This window comes from Colletotrichum tamarilloi (genome assembly GCF_030869305.1).
Source record: "Colletotrichum tamarilloi strain Tom-12 chromosome Unknown Scaffold_5.1, whole genome shotgun sequence".
Lineage (NCBI taxonomy): Eukaryota > Fungi > Ascomycota > Sordariomycetes > Glomerellales > Glomerellaceae > Colletotrichum > Colletotrichum tamarilloi.
The window spans coordinates 903,180-917,407 of record NW_026849388.1 but is presented as its reverse complement, the minus strand read 5'-3'; the positions used below and the strand labels follow the sequence as shown (position 1 = coordinate 917,407).

Sequence of the window (14,228 nt, the reverse complement as noted above, 5' to 3'; positions counted from 1 at the left end):
AGCATTGGTCTGATAATTCGAAAAAGCAGCAGCCACCAGAGTATGGACGTGGCATGAGACCGTTCTCTCAAAACATATTACCAAGTCTTTTACCGTTTTATTTCGTGATCCTCTTGTTCTGTCTACTCTTGTATGAGGTTTTTCTGTCTGCACACAAAAAAGGGAGACCAAGTCTTTCAGCCCTCCAATGTCCGATTGTCCTCTAGCAGAATCTTCAACGCTTGCACCAAGACCTCAACCACCTCCGCTCGCCGACTCTTCTTAGCGGCCTCCTTGAGCCCTTCCAGACCACCCTCCTCAATAATCTTCTTCCGCGCATTGGCCCCTGGAGCGCCCTCAGCAGCCACCATGTTGTAGATGATGAAGCCGGCGCGGTGCCGCAAGTCCTCATTGTCGTCGGCGCACATGTCGAGTATGACATTGACGCCTCGCTCACGTTCCACAATGGCTTGGACGACGTTCTCGTGGCTAGTGAGAGCCGCTAGAGCACCACCTGCTGCACTGCGCGTGCCTTCGTCCTCGGCGTCCGCCAACGCGAGTAGAATGTGCAAACGGCCTTTTGCTGCGGGACTGCCGTCGGCATACAATGCCAGACCTTCCACGGCCTGCACGAGATTGCAGATAAGCTCAACGGCGGCCTTTGACACGCGCGGATTCGAGGAAAGTAGCTGGTCCTCGATCTGTGGCCACGCCACTCTGATAATGGCTCGTCTGGTATCGAGGTCATCGGTCGACGCGAGGTTGGTGAGCGCCATCAGCGCTTCGAACGTCGGAAGAAGGTCGCGGTGCTCCGCAACTGGGTCTGTGGGAATGATGGAGATGAGCGGGCGGATCGCAGAGCTTTGCGGGTTGGAACGACTGCCGCCGAAAACAAGAGCCGGGTTGGTGCTGATGAGAATGCGCGCCAGGGCTTGCGCAGCAGTGCGACGGCCGGCGGCTTCGGACTCTGGGAGCAAAGCCCACGCAGCCAAGAGAAGCTTGACGGCGCCTTGCTGAGCAAGCTTGCCGCGCAAAGATGTCGTAACTGAAAGAGAGTAAATGATAGCGACAGTGAGTGATAGTGACGCGGCCGAACCACCCTTGCTATGAGTTACTAAAACCGGTGTGACGCCGGCCTCGAAAACGCGCCGGCATCGTTCTGCCACATGGTCGTTGTCGTTGAGAGGATCGGGCCCGGCAGACTTTCCAGCAGCGGCGGCGTATGCCTTGAGCTGGTTCATCTTCTTCTCCTCCTCGGATAGGTTGGGTTGGTATCTGGTGAGATTCACCAAGATGCTAAGCGCACCGTACGTCACGGGTGACTTGGCCGGAGCGTCGGCCAACGTCTTGACAAGTTTCTTTAGGAAATCCGCGTTCCCTGCCAGCTTTTCCTTGATGGCGGGCCGGATCGATGCGTAGGCCAGCCCTTCGATAGAATGTTGGTGTCCATGGTCGTCTTCGCTGAGGAGCATGGAGGTGAACCTCGTTGAAAGCTCCTCGATGGTTGTGATTGCAGGTGATATCTTCCCTTGCCCGTCCTCATTCAGCGCCGGCGCCGTGGGCACTGCCTTCGTTCTGAAGTCAGTCAGATCTGTGATTGGACGGCTTCATGTCCGTTTGTTGATGAATACCATACCCTCAATTTCGCCAGGATAACCGCTGCCAAGTTTTGAACCTGTTCCGAGTGCTTGCGCATGGCGACGGAGCCTTCCTTGATGGAATACTCAGGGTCCTGTGACATTTCCTTGGCGATCTCCTCGGGATCCTGGTCGACAACCTCCTCCAACCACTCAGTGCAATACTTGTTCACTGCGTCACGGCACTGAGAGTTCATGCATGCAGCATTGAGCATCTCCAAGCAGGCAGTCTCGACCTTGCGGCTCTTCCACTTCCGTCTCATCAACGGGCCGAGGGAGCTCAGGAAGCCCTCGCTGAGGAACAGCTCCGAAGTGAGGTCAGGAACGACCGGGAAGGTGGAGGCAGCCACACAAAAGGCGACGATGTAGTCGTCATAAGTGCCCCTCTTGATCTTGTCAAAGAAGAAGTTGGACAGCTTCTTGGCACCATCATCGCCGGCGGCCTTGAGATAGGCGGATGTGGCGATAACGGCGTGCGCGCGAACAATCTCGGGCTGTCTCATGTCGAGATATGTCAAGATGGTGTCGACGCAATCACCATCAATGAGCTTGCATATCGTGGGGGCACCGGTCTTGGCCTGGATGAGCTGAAGATCCTCATTCAACAGCTTGGTGAGCTGGTCGAGATCGCGAATGGTTTCATCATCCTCCTGGCCGCCCTCCATTAATCGCGCAAGAACGAGAAGGGTCTCATCCTCTCTCGGAGGCGCCGTGGTGGGAGCGGAAGCTTGGGTGACGGCGGCCATTGCAGTAGTTGTTCGCTCAGGCTGGGAGGCGGTTGAGCGAGCTGTGATAATGTATACTTTGGTACCACGTCAAGGTGTGTTGTTGAGTGAGTGAGGAACGGACAGACCTGGGACGGACAGAAAAAGCCTAGAACAAAACGGGGCGGAACGGTTGATATAAGTAGGTACCTTGCTGCGGTGATTAGGGCGGCGGCGGCGACAGCGGACTGTGCGATGCGTTGGTCACAAGGTAAGGTAAAAGGTCCGGCGATGACAGAGGCGTGAGGTGGCCGTGGAGGAGGATTTGGGTAGGGTTGATTGCTAAGATAAGAAATGGCAGACGACAACCCCAAAGAGGTTTCACAAGTGAGACTTGTCACTGGTCAGTGGGTGCGCGTTGATGGGCAGTCACCACCAGTGGCAGTCCAGCAAGAAGGTGAGGTGCACAGCGCACGCAGTTACTAGTACCTACCCGTATCTTAGGTTGCCTACGGGGTTTAAGGTAGGTGGGGTACGTACTCGAGTCGTCGCGATTACATACGGGACCTCTCTCGGGCTTACCTTGGGTGCCTTATTCAGTATTGCCGTGCCACCCAAAGGAAGCCCAGCCGGTCTGGGTAAGTTCAAGTACCAAGGAGTAAGAACTGACGATGGAATGGAACCACCGCTGGGCTGTTTCTGTTCAACCGTCAGCTCCTGATACAACGGACGGGCTGACTGTTGCAATCTACGGTGCTCCCATCTTTTTTTAGGTACCACGGGTGCCCCTCCTTGGCTACCATTTGTAGCAGACTACACCCCTCACTGAGCACCCTGCCCGCCCTGGCACAAACACTGACGACTGACTTCGAAAGAGACTCGTGTCACTCTGTCGAGCCTCAACCATTGGAACCCAACACTTACACCGCCCGCTCCGCATCTTCGACAGACAGGGTCTCCACACGTTTCTTTGCTTGATAAATAATGAGTGCCGTAGGTGATACGCAGATAGTAAGTGCTTGCCTACCTACGTCATGCTCGAGACAGGCACATCCCACTAAGGTAGGCTTGGAAGGAACAATGAGTCCCCGTTGCAGGGGAGGAGCGGGGCGGGATTGCTTGAATGTACTTCACAGATTGGCAACCACGCAACCTAAGCAAACGGCAAGGTGCTATTATTCTCGAGCTTACCTCATCAAAATGGAAACAGCTCCCCTCGAGCTGGTGCGCGTCGATCGTCTCTGTCACTCAACGCGCCCCCCACGTCAGGAGCACGCCTGAATGGAAGTTGCTGTCGCTTCCCCTTCGGAGCCTCTTCCCCGTCGTCCCCGGTCCTGTGCCGTCCAATCAACTTTGGCAGGTTTCCCTGCCGTCCAGTCTGTCGGAGCACAGGCCAATTTGAAGCCCGGGGCACATGGGTTACGGATATTTCTGGATGAAAGCTAGCTTCGTTGCATCACCACACCTCTCACAAACCCCTACTTGCGAGACAGAGGGAAAAAGAAGAGCAGCTCACCCTGTCTGTTTGTGATTGACACTGCGCCAAGAGACCAATTCTATCCGTTTGGCTTCAAGGACGTAGGATCGGACTGGGTCCGAATCGAACGAGGTCACTGGATAGTCAATACAACCCACAGGCTTCCAACACCTTTTTGAGCCAAACCACAGATGCTCCGCCCGTGACACTCTCTCGCGACCAGGCGCCCGTCGCCCTTCGAGGCCATCGTCGACTGCCACATCCTCCTCCGCCATGAACGCCGTCGACGCTTCAGACCACTACGAGGTCTCCTCACACGAGGCCACCCCTTCCCTCTTGTCCATTGTCATCGACACGAACCCTCGAGCCTGGGCCGCCCTCAACGATATCCTCCCACTTTCAAAAGCCATCGCCAACATCCTGGTCTTCGTCAACGCTCACCTCGCTTTCAGCAATGCGAACCAGGTCGCCATCATCGCCTCTCACAGCAACCGTGCCGTATGGCTCTACCCTTCAAAGCCCGGCGCCGCCACAAACGGCAGCGCAAACTCTGAAGATGTCGCAATGACGGGCATCGACTCCTTTGCGCCGACCCCCAACCAGTCTTCGGCCAACAAGTTCCCTCAGTTCGCCCAGATCGAGGCTGCCGTCATGGCCGCGATGCGCCAGCTGGTCGACGCAACTACCGAGGCCGACCTAGCCTGCACGACGACACAGCTCTCAGGCGCCCTCACCCTCGCCCTCACACACATCAACAAGACCTCTCTCTCGCTCAACGAGACCAACAAGGCCCCCGACGTGGCCCGCCCGACCTCCTCCGCCCTCAGCCGCCTCCGCGCCCGAATCTTTATCCTCTCCGTCTCCGACTCGGAGCCCGTCCAGTACATCTCCACCATGAATGCCGTCTTCGCCGCCGCCCACTCCCAGATCCCCATCGACACCCTCGCCCTGTCCGGCGACGCAACCTTCCTCCAGCAGGCGAGCTACATCACCGACGGCACCTTCATGCAAGCCGCCAGCCCACGCGGCCTCCTCAGCTACCTCATGTTCGCCTACTCCGCCGACGCAGAGGCTCGCTCTTCCCTCATCCCGCCAACCCATCACACCGTCGACTTCCGCGCCGCCTGCTTCTGCCACGGCCGCGTCGTCGACACGGGCTTCGTCTGCAGCATCTGCCTCAGCATCTTCTGCGACGTGCCCGAAAACTCAGAGTGCCTAACCTGCGGCACGAAGCTCTCTCTCGGCAGCTATGGCGCCAAGCCTGCCGTTATACCGCGGAGGAAAAAGAAGAAGAAGAAGACGGTCCTGGCGAACGGCCATATCAGGGAGGAAACGGGCAGTGCGGCGGGCACCCCTCGTCCAGGATAAAACACATGACACAAAGCATGGACATCATTCGAGTGATGGTTAATACTGGCTGGTCTTAAATCAGAAGCACCGCCAGGAGTGCGATAAATGTGAATAGGCAGCCAGCACGACACGATGCCGCCAGCCTGTTGCCCATGGCTCAAAGTCTCAAGGCGGCTCCATATCGCGAGTGGCACCCAGTTACTCGAATCTGATCATAGCGAGTAGCGAATTCCATCGCAGACCAAGGGGCGGGACTGCATGGATCTACTTCGTTTCTTGAGGTCCCTCAGAGTCGCACGAACTTAAACAGATAACGGCCCGTCGTTGCGATTGGATTGAATCGGGCGTTTAGGACATATAATGGCACAATAGAGTTCCCTCTAAAGAGAGGAACGAATTAAAATTCCGGACAATGCTTCATAAACATCTTATTTTTTCGGGAAATCATATGCCTGAAGCATATTCCTTGTTTTCTGCCTGAGTTACCCTCCAGATGATGATGCTCTAGGAGGAATGCATGCTGCACTAAGAAGGGGTATCACTACCAAGTAAGAATAACTTCAACCGCTCCTGGCTCTCTCAGGTCTAGCCGTGTTGATGTTCAACTCTGCGCCATTTGACCACGAAAGTGTGCCGTCTAAACTCACCATCTTTGGCTGTGCTCGTTCAACCCCCGGCTAAGCACATCATTGTCCCTGCGTTCATGTGCCAAGATCGACTCGTATTCTTCGAGCGCCTCGCGTGACTTGAGCTGACTCTCCAAGACGAGACATGACGCACACGGGCTCCTTATCGGAACCACCCATCGAGGCGAGTGCGAAAGAGTCAGTGTTGTGGGCAAAGTATAAGTAGTACCCTGTCCGTGTCTTCTTGACTGTCATTACACCAATTGCCCCGACCGAGTTGCAGTTTTTGACGCCAGGGTGGCCCATGAAGTCGTTCGTGATGAAGGACTCCATGATAGCGTCTTCGTCCCACTCTTCGATGTCTCTGCCGTTCGGTCCACGACGGGTGCTACCATAGATTCGTTCAGCACACCGTTGAGACGCCATGGTGGTGGCCATGTGCTCTCCCGTACCGCTGGTCACCGCGGCAACACTGACTTTGTCTGGATCTTCGGGATCGCAGGGAACGACAGCAGTACCGATGCCAACCAGAGCAGCGGGGCCTATACGTCCGCGATGCTTCATTCCGATGCCTCCAGAGGATGAACCTGCCGCAATGTTCCCTCTTTCGTCGATAGCTATGGCTCCAACAGTGTCGGTGATGACGTCCTCGTGATCCAATTCAGTCGCAGAAAACGGCCTCTTAAGTCCACGAGGGCTGCAACCCTGCAATTGTGCAATTGTGCTTGCATGTCTAGCCCCGTCTGTCCACTGAGATGACATTGTGCCATCACGATTTCCCTCTTCCGCCAAGTGGCTGGAAGAGGATGTCAGAGGGTCTCTCTCTTGCAGCAGGTGAGGTCGAGATCTGTTGACGGAGGGTATTGAGGCTCCTACGTGACTCAATGGGGATCTCTCAATTGTTGCCCTCGGAGGTGTAATCCGAGGATAGCCCTGCATCTGCTCGGGCACCGGTGAGCCTCGGTGGGGTGAATCTGGCTGGCCCTCGTTCCATGTTCCATTGAGAATAGCAGTGGCATGGTCTCTCTGCTGACTTTGGTAGATCCGGGAGGGAACCGTTGTCGGCATGTTGTCATACTGCTGACAGTTCTCAGCTGGTTCCTCGAGTGTTTTGCGGGTGCCTGCTTGCTTGACTTTGTCCTCAGCTCGCTTGAGATCCTCCTGCCAGCGTAGGAATCGATCTCTCGCGTTCTTGGATATGAGGTAGTCATTGGGCACGATTTGCATCCCGTTTTCCACCGAGAAGTGTTTGGCGCCCTCCCCTACCAAGATGTTCGGGGGTACTCGACGCAACGATAACGGCTGGTTGCTCTTGTCTAGAATCAGCTTTGCGAGACAGATTGGATTTCTGATGTCTGCAGGATCAATGTCAGCCAAAGTCTCGGCTTCAACAATCGATAATCAACTAACTGGGAACTGCTCCACAGGCACCGCTTCTTCCTAAATGGTCAACGATAGTTGCATCGCATTCCACGGTCCCGTCCATCGACAAATTAGAGCCATAACCCGCGTTGGTGATTTCTTTATCTTCGAGGACACGCAGAGCAGCTTCGACAGCTTCCGTTGCAGTGGCACCTGATTTGAGGAATTTCATTCCCATGGAAGCCGCACTGGTGATGTTAGCATTGATGCTATGAAGCTCCGGGGGTCAACGTACTCGCTGCAAGCCTCTAGATGGACTCGCTCGTTCTGATGACTGTGAAAGCCGGCGCCGGCGTGGATGAAGATAGCACCCGTAAATTTTCCTTTGTGCTTCCGCTTGAACACTCGGTCGACTGTGCCATCAGCACCTCCCACCTTTTTTGGACGGTTGGTTCTGGGACCTTTGACCTTGGTGTTTTCCGAAGGGGTTATTTCACCTCCCGCAGCTGTGGTGGCCGGGGTGTGCTTAATCTCAGGGGTCAGCCTTTCCATTCCACTGTCAGCCCGGCCGAGCTTGGCTTCCGAGCCCTGAGAGTCACCCTTCGGTCGCTGGTGCAGAAAACACTTGACGGTTGTGTCGGTGGGGAGTATGGATGGCGTTGCTGGCTACGAGCTTGCGGTCCACATTGGCTGCAGCGCAGTGTGGCTTTGAGTTGGAAGAAAGTGATCCTCAAGTGTGGCCTGGCAGGCAATGATAGTCGATAATTTGGAGATAAAACTTGAGGTGCCGGGTTGGTCAGTCGACAGTGTTGCTGAGAACCAGGCCCGAAGTAGTGCTATTGAGACTTGATGGCTGGAGCACCTAGCCAATGCACCCCAAATGATATAATGCTAGGACGCAACGATCGTTGAAGGCTTGTCCCCGGGGCCGTTCGACAACCATCTAAGAGATGGAGCGGAAAGGTGGTCTTAGGTCAAGAGGAGAAACGAGGTATGAGAGATGTGGCTTAGGAAAATAGCCAAGGAGAAGCTGCAAGACTTTCAGGTCTAGAGGGGTTTCCGCATCAGTTCAGAAAAGCCGAAGTGCCGACTGTTGAAGAAGGAAGGGTCGTTGTGTAAGGCGGTTGCAGAGCATTCAGTGGAATCTGGTGTGTCCAGGCTCCTTCCTGAGGCCACACGTTCGCTTAACAAGGCTAGAAGGAGAAAAAAGCAGTGAGGTGAGTTCTTTCGGTCAAACTGTCAAATGAGGTATCAGGGCAGATGCCTAGTCAATGTTGAAATGTCCTGCACAGGTAAAGAGGAAAAGACTGACTCCAGCGAGTCGAAGATTGCAGATGTCTTCTACTTTGTCCAACCGCTTCTGACTCAAAACCTAACGCAGGTAGATGTTTAAATTTTAGCAGAAGCAGTGATTCCCTGAATTCCAGTCCACGCAAGAAATGAAACGGCTCTATATTTCCTGATAGATCTCACGGCATGAGCGATCGAGTGTCGTTGAATCCCGAAGCAGTACAACCTGCTTAGCTAAGTTGATTACAGTGTTGCATAACAGTGCATACCAACATACACCGTCTTTCCTCCCTGAATGTCTTGGTGGGGCTCGGTGGTGGGGCACCGACCTCTCCCATGGCTGGAGAGTCCACCCACTCTGATGCACAGCCGCAGGTTGGGAGCTTCCATCGGTGACAAGGCACACACTTCCGGCTACCTTGGGACGTACGTCGTAATCAACTCCACGACACATCCAACGCCTCGACGACCTGTTCACCTTTGATTGATGCCGCAACTGAGCTAGAGTCTCAACGAGCGCATCCGAAAACACATTCACGATGGCGAACCAAACGCCTGCCGTTGTCATGGACAAGTAAGCCACCAATGTCACCCTGCCCCGCATCCCCCGAGGCAGACGTCAGTGAGACCATCACCAGCTAACGGGTCATCAACAGCGGCACGGGATTCTCGAAGCTCGGTATGCCAATTGAACAGCTCTATCACACAAATTCCGATCCCTATCTCTGACGTCTTAATCAGGTTTCGCCGGCAACGACTCCCCGTCCTTCGTATTCCCGACCGCCATTGCGACGAAAGGTGCTGCTGGAAGTGCAGGAGGAACGGGCTCCGGCCGTCCAGCTGTCGCGAATAAGCCATCCTTCCTGACCGGCGGCGCAGGTGCGGGTGGCCACTTAAACTCGAAGCGCGGAACCGAGGACCTCGACTTCTTCATTGGTGATGAGGCCATTGCTGCTTCTGGAGGACCTGGTTAGTTGGATGCGACGGACGCGTTCTTGGATGACAGCTACTGACCGAGATTCAGGCTATGGCCTTCACTACCCTATCCGTCACGGCCAAATAGAGAACTGGGTTAGTCATGACAAGGATTCAACTGTGCTGGACTTGGGCTGACAGCTTGCAGGATCACATGGAACGGTTCTGGTCCAACTCCATCTTTAAATACCTCCGCGTAGAACCCGAAGATCACTTCTTCCTCCTCACCGAACCGGTACGATACGGGATACCTCTTTACAAGCCGCGGAAGAGTCCAAGCTGACTTTGTCATAGCCCCTGAACCCCCCCGAGAATCGCGAGAACACGGCCGAAATCTTCTTCGAGTCCTTCAACTGCGCCGGTCTGTACATTGCCGTCCAGGCTGTGCTCGCCCTTGCCGCTTCATGGACCTCTTCCAAGGTCCACGACCGATCTTTGACCGGTACGGTCATTGACTCTGGTGATGGTGTTACCCACGTTATCCCTGTTGCTGAGGGATACGTCATCGGATCCTCCATCAAGTCGATCCCCATCGCAGGTCGCGACCTGACCTACTTCGTGCAGTCGCTGCTGCGTGATAGAGGCGAGCCGGACTCGTCGCTCAAGACGGCTCAGGAGATTAAGGAGCAGCACTGCTACGTCTGCCCCGATATTGTCAAGGAGTTCTCTCGCTACGACCGGGACCCCACCCGCTTCATCAAGCACCCGGTGCTTCACCCTGGCGGCCGTCAGGTCTCCGTCGACGTCGGATACGAGCGTTTCCTCGCCCCCGAGATCTTCTTCAACCCCGAAATTTACAGCTCCGACTTCCTCACGCCCCTCCCCACCGTGGTCGACAACGTCATTCAGGCTTCCCCTATCGATGTGCGTCGTGGTCTCTACAAGAACATTGTTCTCTCCGGTGGAAGCACCTTGTACAAGGACTTCGGTCGCCGCTTGCAGAGAGATATCAAGCAACTGGTCGATGCCCGCATCCGAGCCAGTGAGGTTCGCAGCGGTGGTGCTAAGTCTGGTGGCTTGGAAGTCCAGGTTATCACGCACAAGAGGCAGAGACATGGTCCCTGGTTCGGTGGTAGTTTGCTGGGACAGACGCCCGAGTTCCGTTCCTATTGCCACACCAAGGCTGAGGTAAGCCTTTCATTCATCCTCGTTTTGAGCGCTGTTGCTGACTTTCTTTATAGTATGAGGAGTATGGCCCGAGTATTGTTAGACGGTTTGCGTTGTTGGGCGGCCCTGGTGGTTCATAAATCTGGGGATTTGTGCTATAGAGACTGCGAGCCAATACTCATCTCCAAAAGGCTACCACCACCACTATTTATGAGAATCAAAATCATGACCACTTCCTGTCATGCCTTTCCTGCACGTGCGAACGAGGAGCCGGCCGCGTTCCTTAGCTGGGATGGGTACCCAGAAAACTGCTGTATTGTGTCTTGTCATCTCATCTTGCTCTGTCCACTCGAGGTGCATTCGACGAGAGCAGACACCTGCCTAGAGTGTTTGGTCGATACAACTCACCACGCTGTGTGCGGATCCATAGCCACGACTGAGCTTGATGCAGAGCACAGAGTCAGCATAGTCACTGCACGATGATCCTTCAGTGTAAGAATCATGACCAGTCGCTAGACGAGATGGGCTACGCCCATTCCCTCCTGTATCTCAAAATTATAACAGTTTGAGTTCATGCGCTTCTAGTCAGCTGGGAAGACTCTAGAGTATTGCGCTGCTAACATGCATGCCAAGACTGATGTTCGTGAGTATTTGCGGCTTGAACTCTGGCGACCATCAACATTTGGACATCTTATAGCCAGTCTGCACAAAGTCAAGAGTTTCTCACAAGTGTCACAAGCTCAAAGAAAACTGCAGAGTGTTTTCCAAGTTTGTTCATTACTCGTTTCCAATAGAACGAGAAAGATATATATCATACACGCTGAACTCCCTCCCAGGTTAGGTATCCTAAGCAAAAGCCCCTTTGAAAAACAAGACGTCAGATTCATCCACTCGCCCGCCGTGAAACACAACCACTGCCGCCGCCACCCAACCGCCGCCTTTAAGGCCCCAACCTTTTTGGTCTCTCAAGAGTTCACATTACGCCCCCACAACTTTTTGTTTCGAGATCTTGCCTCGTTCGTCTTATTTGCTGGTGTCGACGACGTAGCGGCCGGCAATCTGGCCCTTCTTCATCATGTCAAAGACCTCGTTCAGCTGGCTCAGGCCGACGGTCTTGAACGGTGCGTTGATGAGGCCGCGGCGGAAGAACTCGAGGGCCTCGGCGGTGTCCTTGCGGTTACCGACGTAGCTGCCCTTGATGTTGATCATGCGGATGACGGTGTCGAAGACGGGGGCGCGGAGGTAGGCGTTGGCGGGCAGGCCGATGCAGACGACGGTGCCGCGGGAGCGGACGTACTGGGTGGCCTGCTGGAAGGGCTTCTCGCTGACGGCGAGGAGGATGACGGCGTGGGGGCCGAGACCCTCGGGGGTGGCCTTCTTGACGTCCGCGACGAGGTCGGACGAGGTGGTGAAGTCGACGTACTCGGTGGCACCGAGCTTCTTGCACATCTCGCCCTTCTCGGCGCCGCCGTCAATGGCGACGGTGTGGATGCCCATGGCTTTGGCGTACTGCAGAGCCAGGGAGCCGAGACCGCCACCGGCACCGACAATGGCGACCCACTGGCCGGCGCGGACGCCGGACTCCTTGAGACCCTTGTAGACGGTGATCCCGGCGCAGAGGACGGGGGACACGGCCTCGAGGCTGACGTCCTTGGGGATGCGGGCAACGTGGGCGGCCTTTGCAATGGCGTATTGCTGGAAGCTGCCATCGACGGTGTAACCGGAGAGCAGAGCGTGAGGGCAGAGGGGCTCGTCGGCGTCCTGGCAGAAGGTGCAGGCGAGGCAGGAGCCGTTGAGCCACTTGATACCGGCGTAGTCGCCAATCTCGACGTCCTTGACGAGTTCGCCGCGGGCGACGACGACACCGGCGCCCTCGTGGCCACCGACAAGGGGCATCTTGGTGTCGAGGGGCCAGTCGCCCATCATGGCGTGGAGATCGGTGTGGCAGACACCGGAGTACTTGACGTTGATCAAGACCTCATCAGAGGCGGGCTTCTGAACGGGAATCTTCTTGTAGACGGCGGCTAGGATATCATGTTAGCGATAATATGAACGAGCTATGAGGGATGCTGTGGTTACATACGGCCTCCAGTCTTCTCGATAACCTGAGCCCATTGCTCGGTGGGGATCTCGGGAGCGGCCATTATGATGGTTTGTGTTGGTGATGTGTGTGTATGAAGATGTCTCTGAAGTACAGATGAAATCTGGGATCTTCCTATGAAGTAGAAGAAGAGATTGGAATGTAAGATGGAAGGCTGTTGAGCTTGGATCGCTTGATCTGATCAGACGGGAAACCAAAGCATGGCGACACTGGTCTTATATAGAGATGAGAGCAACATCTTGGACATGGCCAGGAACGGTGGTATAAGTGAGAAGTGGGGGTGGTGGTGAGGGTGGCAGTGGTCTGCTCTCCAACAGCTGGGGGAAGCTCGGTACGGCACCGGACGGTTCGTGTCAGGGATGGACGTTCTGGGCGAGATACTTTGGTACATCTGTCATGTCAACTGAAGCATGGCATGGTGAAGCAGTACCGGAGAGAAGGATAAAGTGGGTTGAGACTTCCAAGCCGAGAGGAGGCAAAGCAGGAAGGACTGGGAAGAGACGGCTCTGACGAGTGAGGTGAGGTGTGGTATCAGGGCCGACTGGGCATCCACTGGACAAGGCTAGAGCAAAAAACGTATGATGTTGACGACAGGCCAGGAACCGCAGTCTAAGGAGCTTTACCCCTCACAGTGGCAGAAGGAGTTCGAGACACGCCATAGAAAACTGACAAAGTACACACCCAGTTGACACCCCCAACTCTGTGCAAAATATGTGAGGAAAGCCAAGGACACGGCCAGGTCCCAGGTGGGCCGGATCATCGCCCTTCAAGCACAGCTCTGAGAGGTTGTTGGAGAACCTAGGAGAAAGGGAAGAGTGGTGGTTGGTTTCTCTGCCCGGAGACTGCCATGTACTGTGCAGTACACCTGGGTACGTACTCGTACACGCGCGGGTTGGGGCTCCCGCCGGGTTCCATTACACGGCGGCGCTTCCTGCACGTCCCGAGTCGTTCTCTGCCTGCACTTGCAGGCTCGAGGCTCGCAGTAACGGGCTGCCCGCGGTTTTGCTCCACCGGGTTGGGGGAGAAAGTTGTAGTGCTGCTACTGCTACCTTGGAAAAGAAGGCTAGGTACAAAGGGAACATTCACACAGTATTACCCCGCGCGTTGTTAGGGCAAGCGGGAGCGTAAGAGCATGGCGGTGTCAGACCGTGATTGGCCTCAGAAGCAGCTTTCCCCAGTGCAGAGGTACCACGAAGAGGCACTCGGGGCCCTCGAGGCATGTTTTGGGATGCATCGTCGATGCAACGGCTGCTGTCGACCGAAGGCGCGGATAGCGGACGACGGGCTGGATAGGCCATAAGGCGCCCCATGGCACTTCAAGACCCTACACACGCACCACTATACACAGTAAGGCGCAGACATGGTGTGGGATATGTGAGCTAGGATCAAGGGCGTTGGTGCGTTAGGACAGCAGGCATGGGCAGATGGAAGTTTTGGTACGTTCTCGACTCTGACTCTCGAGGCTTCCTTCGATTGAACTTCTCGTCCATGGCATGGATAGGGGGAATGATTGACGAAGGAACCGACAACTCCACCTGACAGGTGCGGATTGACGTCGGAGCACAGCGCAACCCATAGTGAACGACGTCGAGGCGAGTGGGGAGTGGGCTTCGTCTGCAG

The 14,228-nt window shown here is 55.4% G+C and overlaps 5 protein-coding genes across 5 annotated transcripts; 2 read left to right on the top strand and 3 right to left on the bottom strand.

The window, feature by feature from the left end:
• Window positions 1-176: 176 nt before the first annotated feature.
• On the bottom strand, window positions 177-2,362 carry CTAM01_02414 (uncharacterized protein; the record flags this gene model as incomplete). Its single annotated transcript, XM_060518452.1, has 2 exons — window positions 177-1,547; window positions 1,616-2,362. The coding sequence occupies 2 exons, from the start codon at window positions 2,360-2,362 to the stop codon at window positions 177-179; spliced, it is 2,118 nt and encodes a 705-aa protein (XP_060387085.1).
• Window positions 2,363-4,070: 1,708 nt separating this feature from the next.
• CTAM01_02413 (transcription factor tfb4) lies at window positions 4,071-5,165 on the top strand (the record flags this gene model as incomplete). Its single annotated transcript, XM_060518451.1, has 1 exon — window positions 4,071-5,165. One exon carries the CDS (start codon window positions 4,071-4,073, stop codon window positions 5,163-5,165), a length of 1,095 nt encoding a protein of 364 aa, XP_060387084.1.
• Window positions 5,166-5,848: 683 nt separating this feature from the next.
• CTAM01_02412 (threonine aspartase) lies at window positions 5,849-7,687 on the bottom strand (the record flags this gene model as incomplete). The annotated part of the gene is made up of 3 exons (XM_060518450.1): window positions 5,849-7,128; window positions 7,184-7,383; window positions 7,431-7,687. The coding sequence occupies 3 exons, from the start codon at window positions 7,685-7,687 to the stop codon at window positions 5,849-5,851; spliced, it is 1,737 nt and encodes a 578-aa protein (XP_060387083.1).
• A 1,277-nt stretch (window positions 7,688-8,964) lies between these two features.
• CTAM01_02411 (actin-like protein 3) lies at window positions 8,965-10,647 on the top strand (the record flags this gene model as incomplete). Its single annotated transcript, XM_060518449.1, has 7 exons — window positions 8,965-8,999; window positions 9,082-9,104; window positions 9,167-9,394; window positions 9,450-9,496; window positions 9,549-9,635; window positions 9,695-10,528; window positions 10,582-10,647. 7 exons carry the CDS (start codon window positions 8,965-8,967, stop codon window positions 10,645-10,647), a joined length of 1,320 nt encoding a protein of 439 aa, XP_060387082.1.
• Window positions 10,648-11,530: 883 nt separating this feature from the next.
• Window positions 11,531-12,651, bottom strand: CTAM01_02410 (alcohol dehydrogenase 1; the record flags this gene model as incomplete). Its single annotated transcript, XM_060518448.1, has 2 exons — window positions 11,531-12,531; window positions 12,591-12,651. The coding sequence occupies 2 exons, from the start codon at window positions 12,649-12,651 to the stop codon at window positions 11,531-11,533; spliced, it is 1,062 nt and encodes a 353-aa protein (XP_060387081.1).
• Between the last annotated feature and the right edge of the window lie 1,577 nt (window positions 12,652-14,228).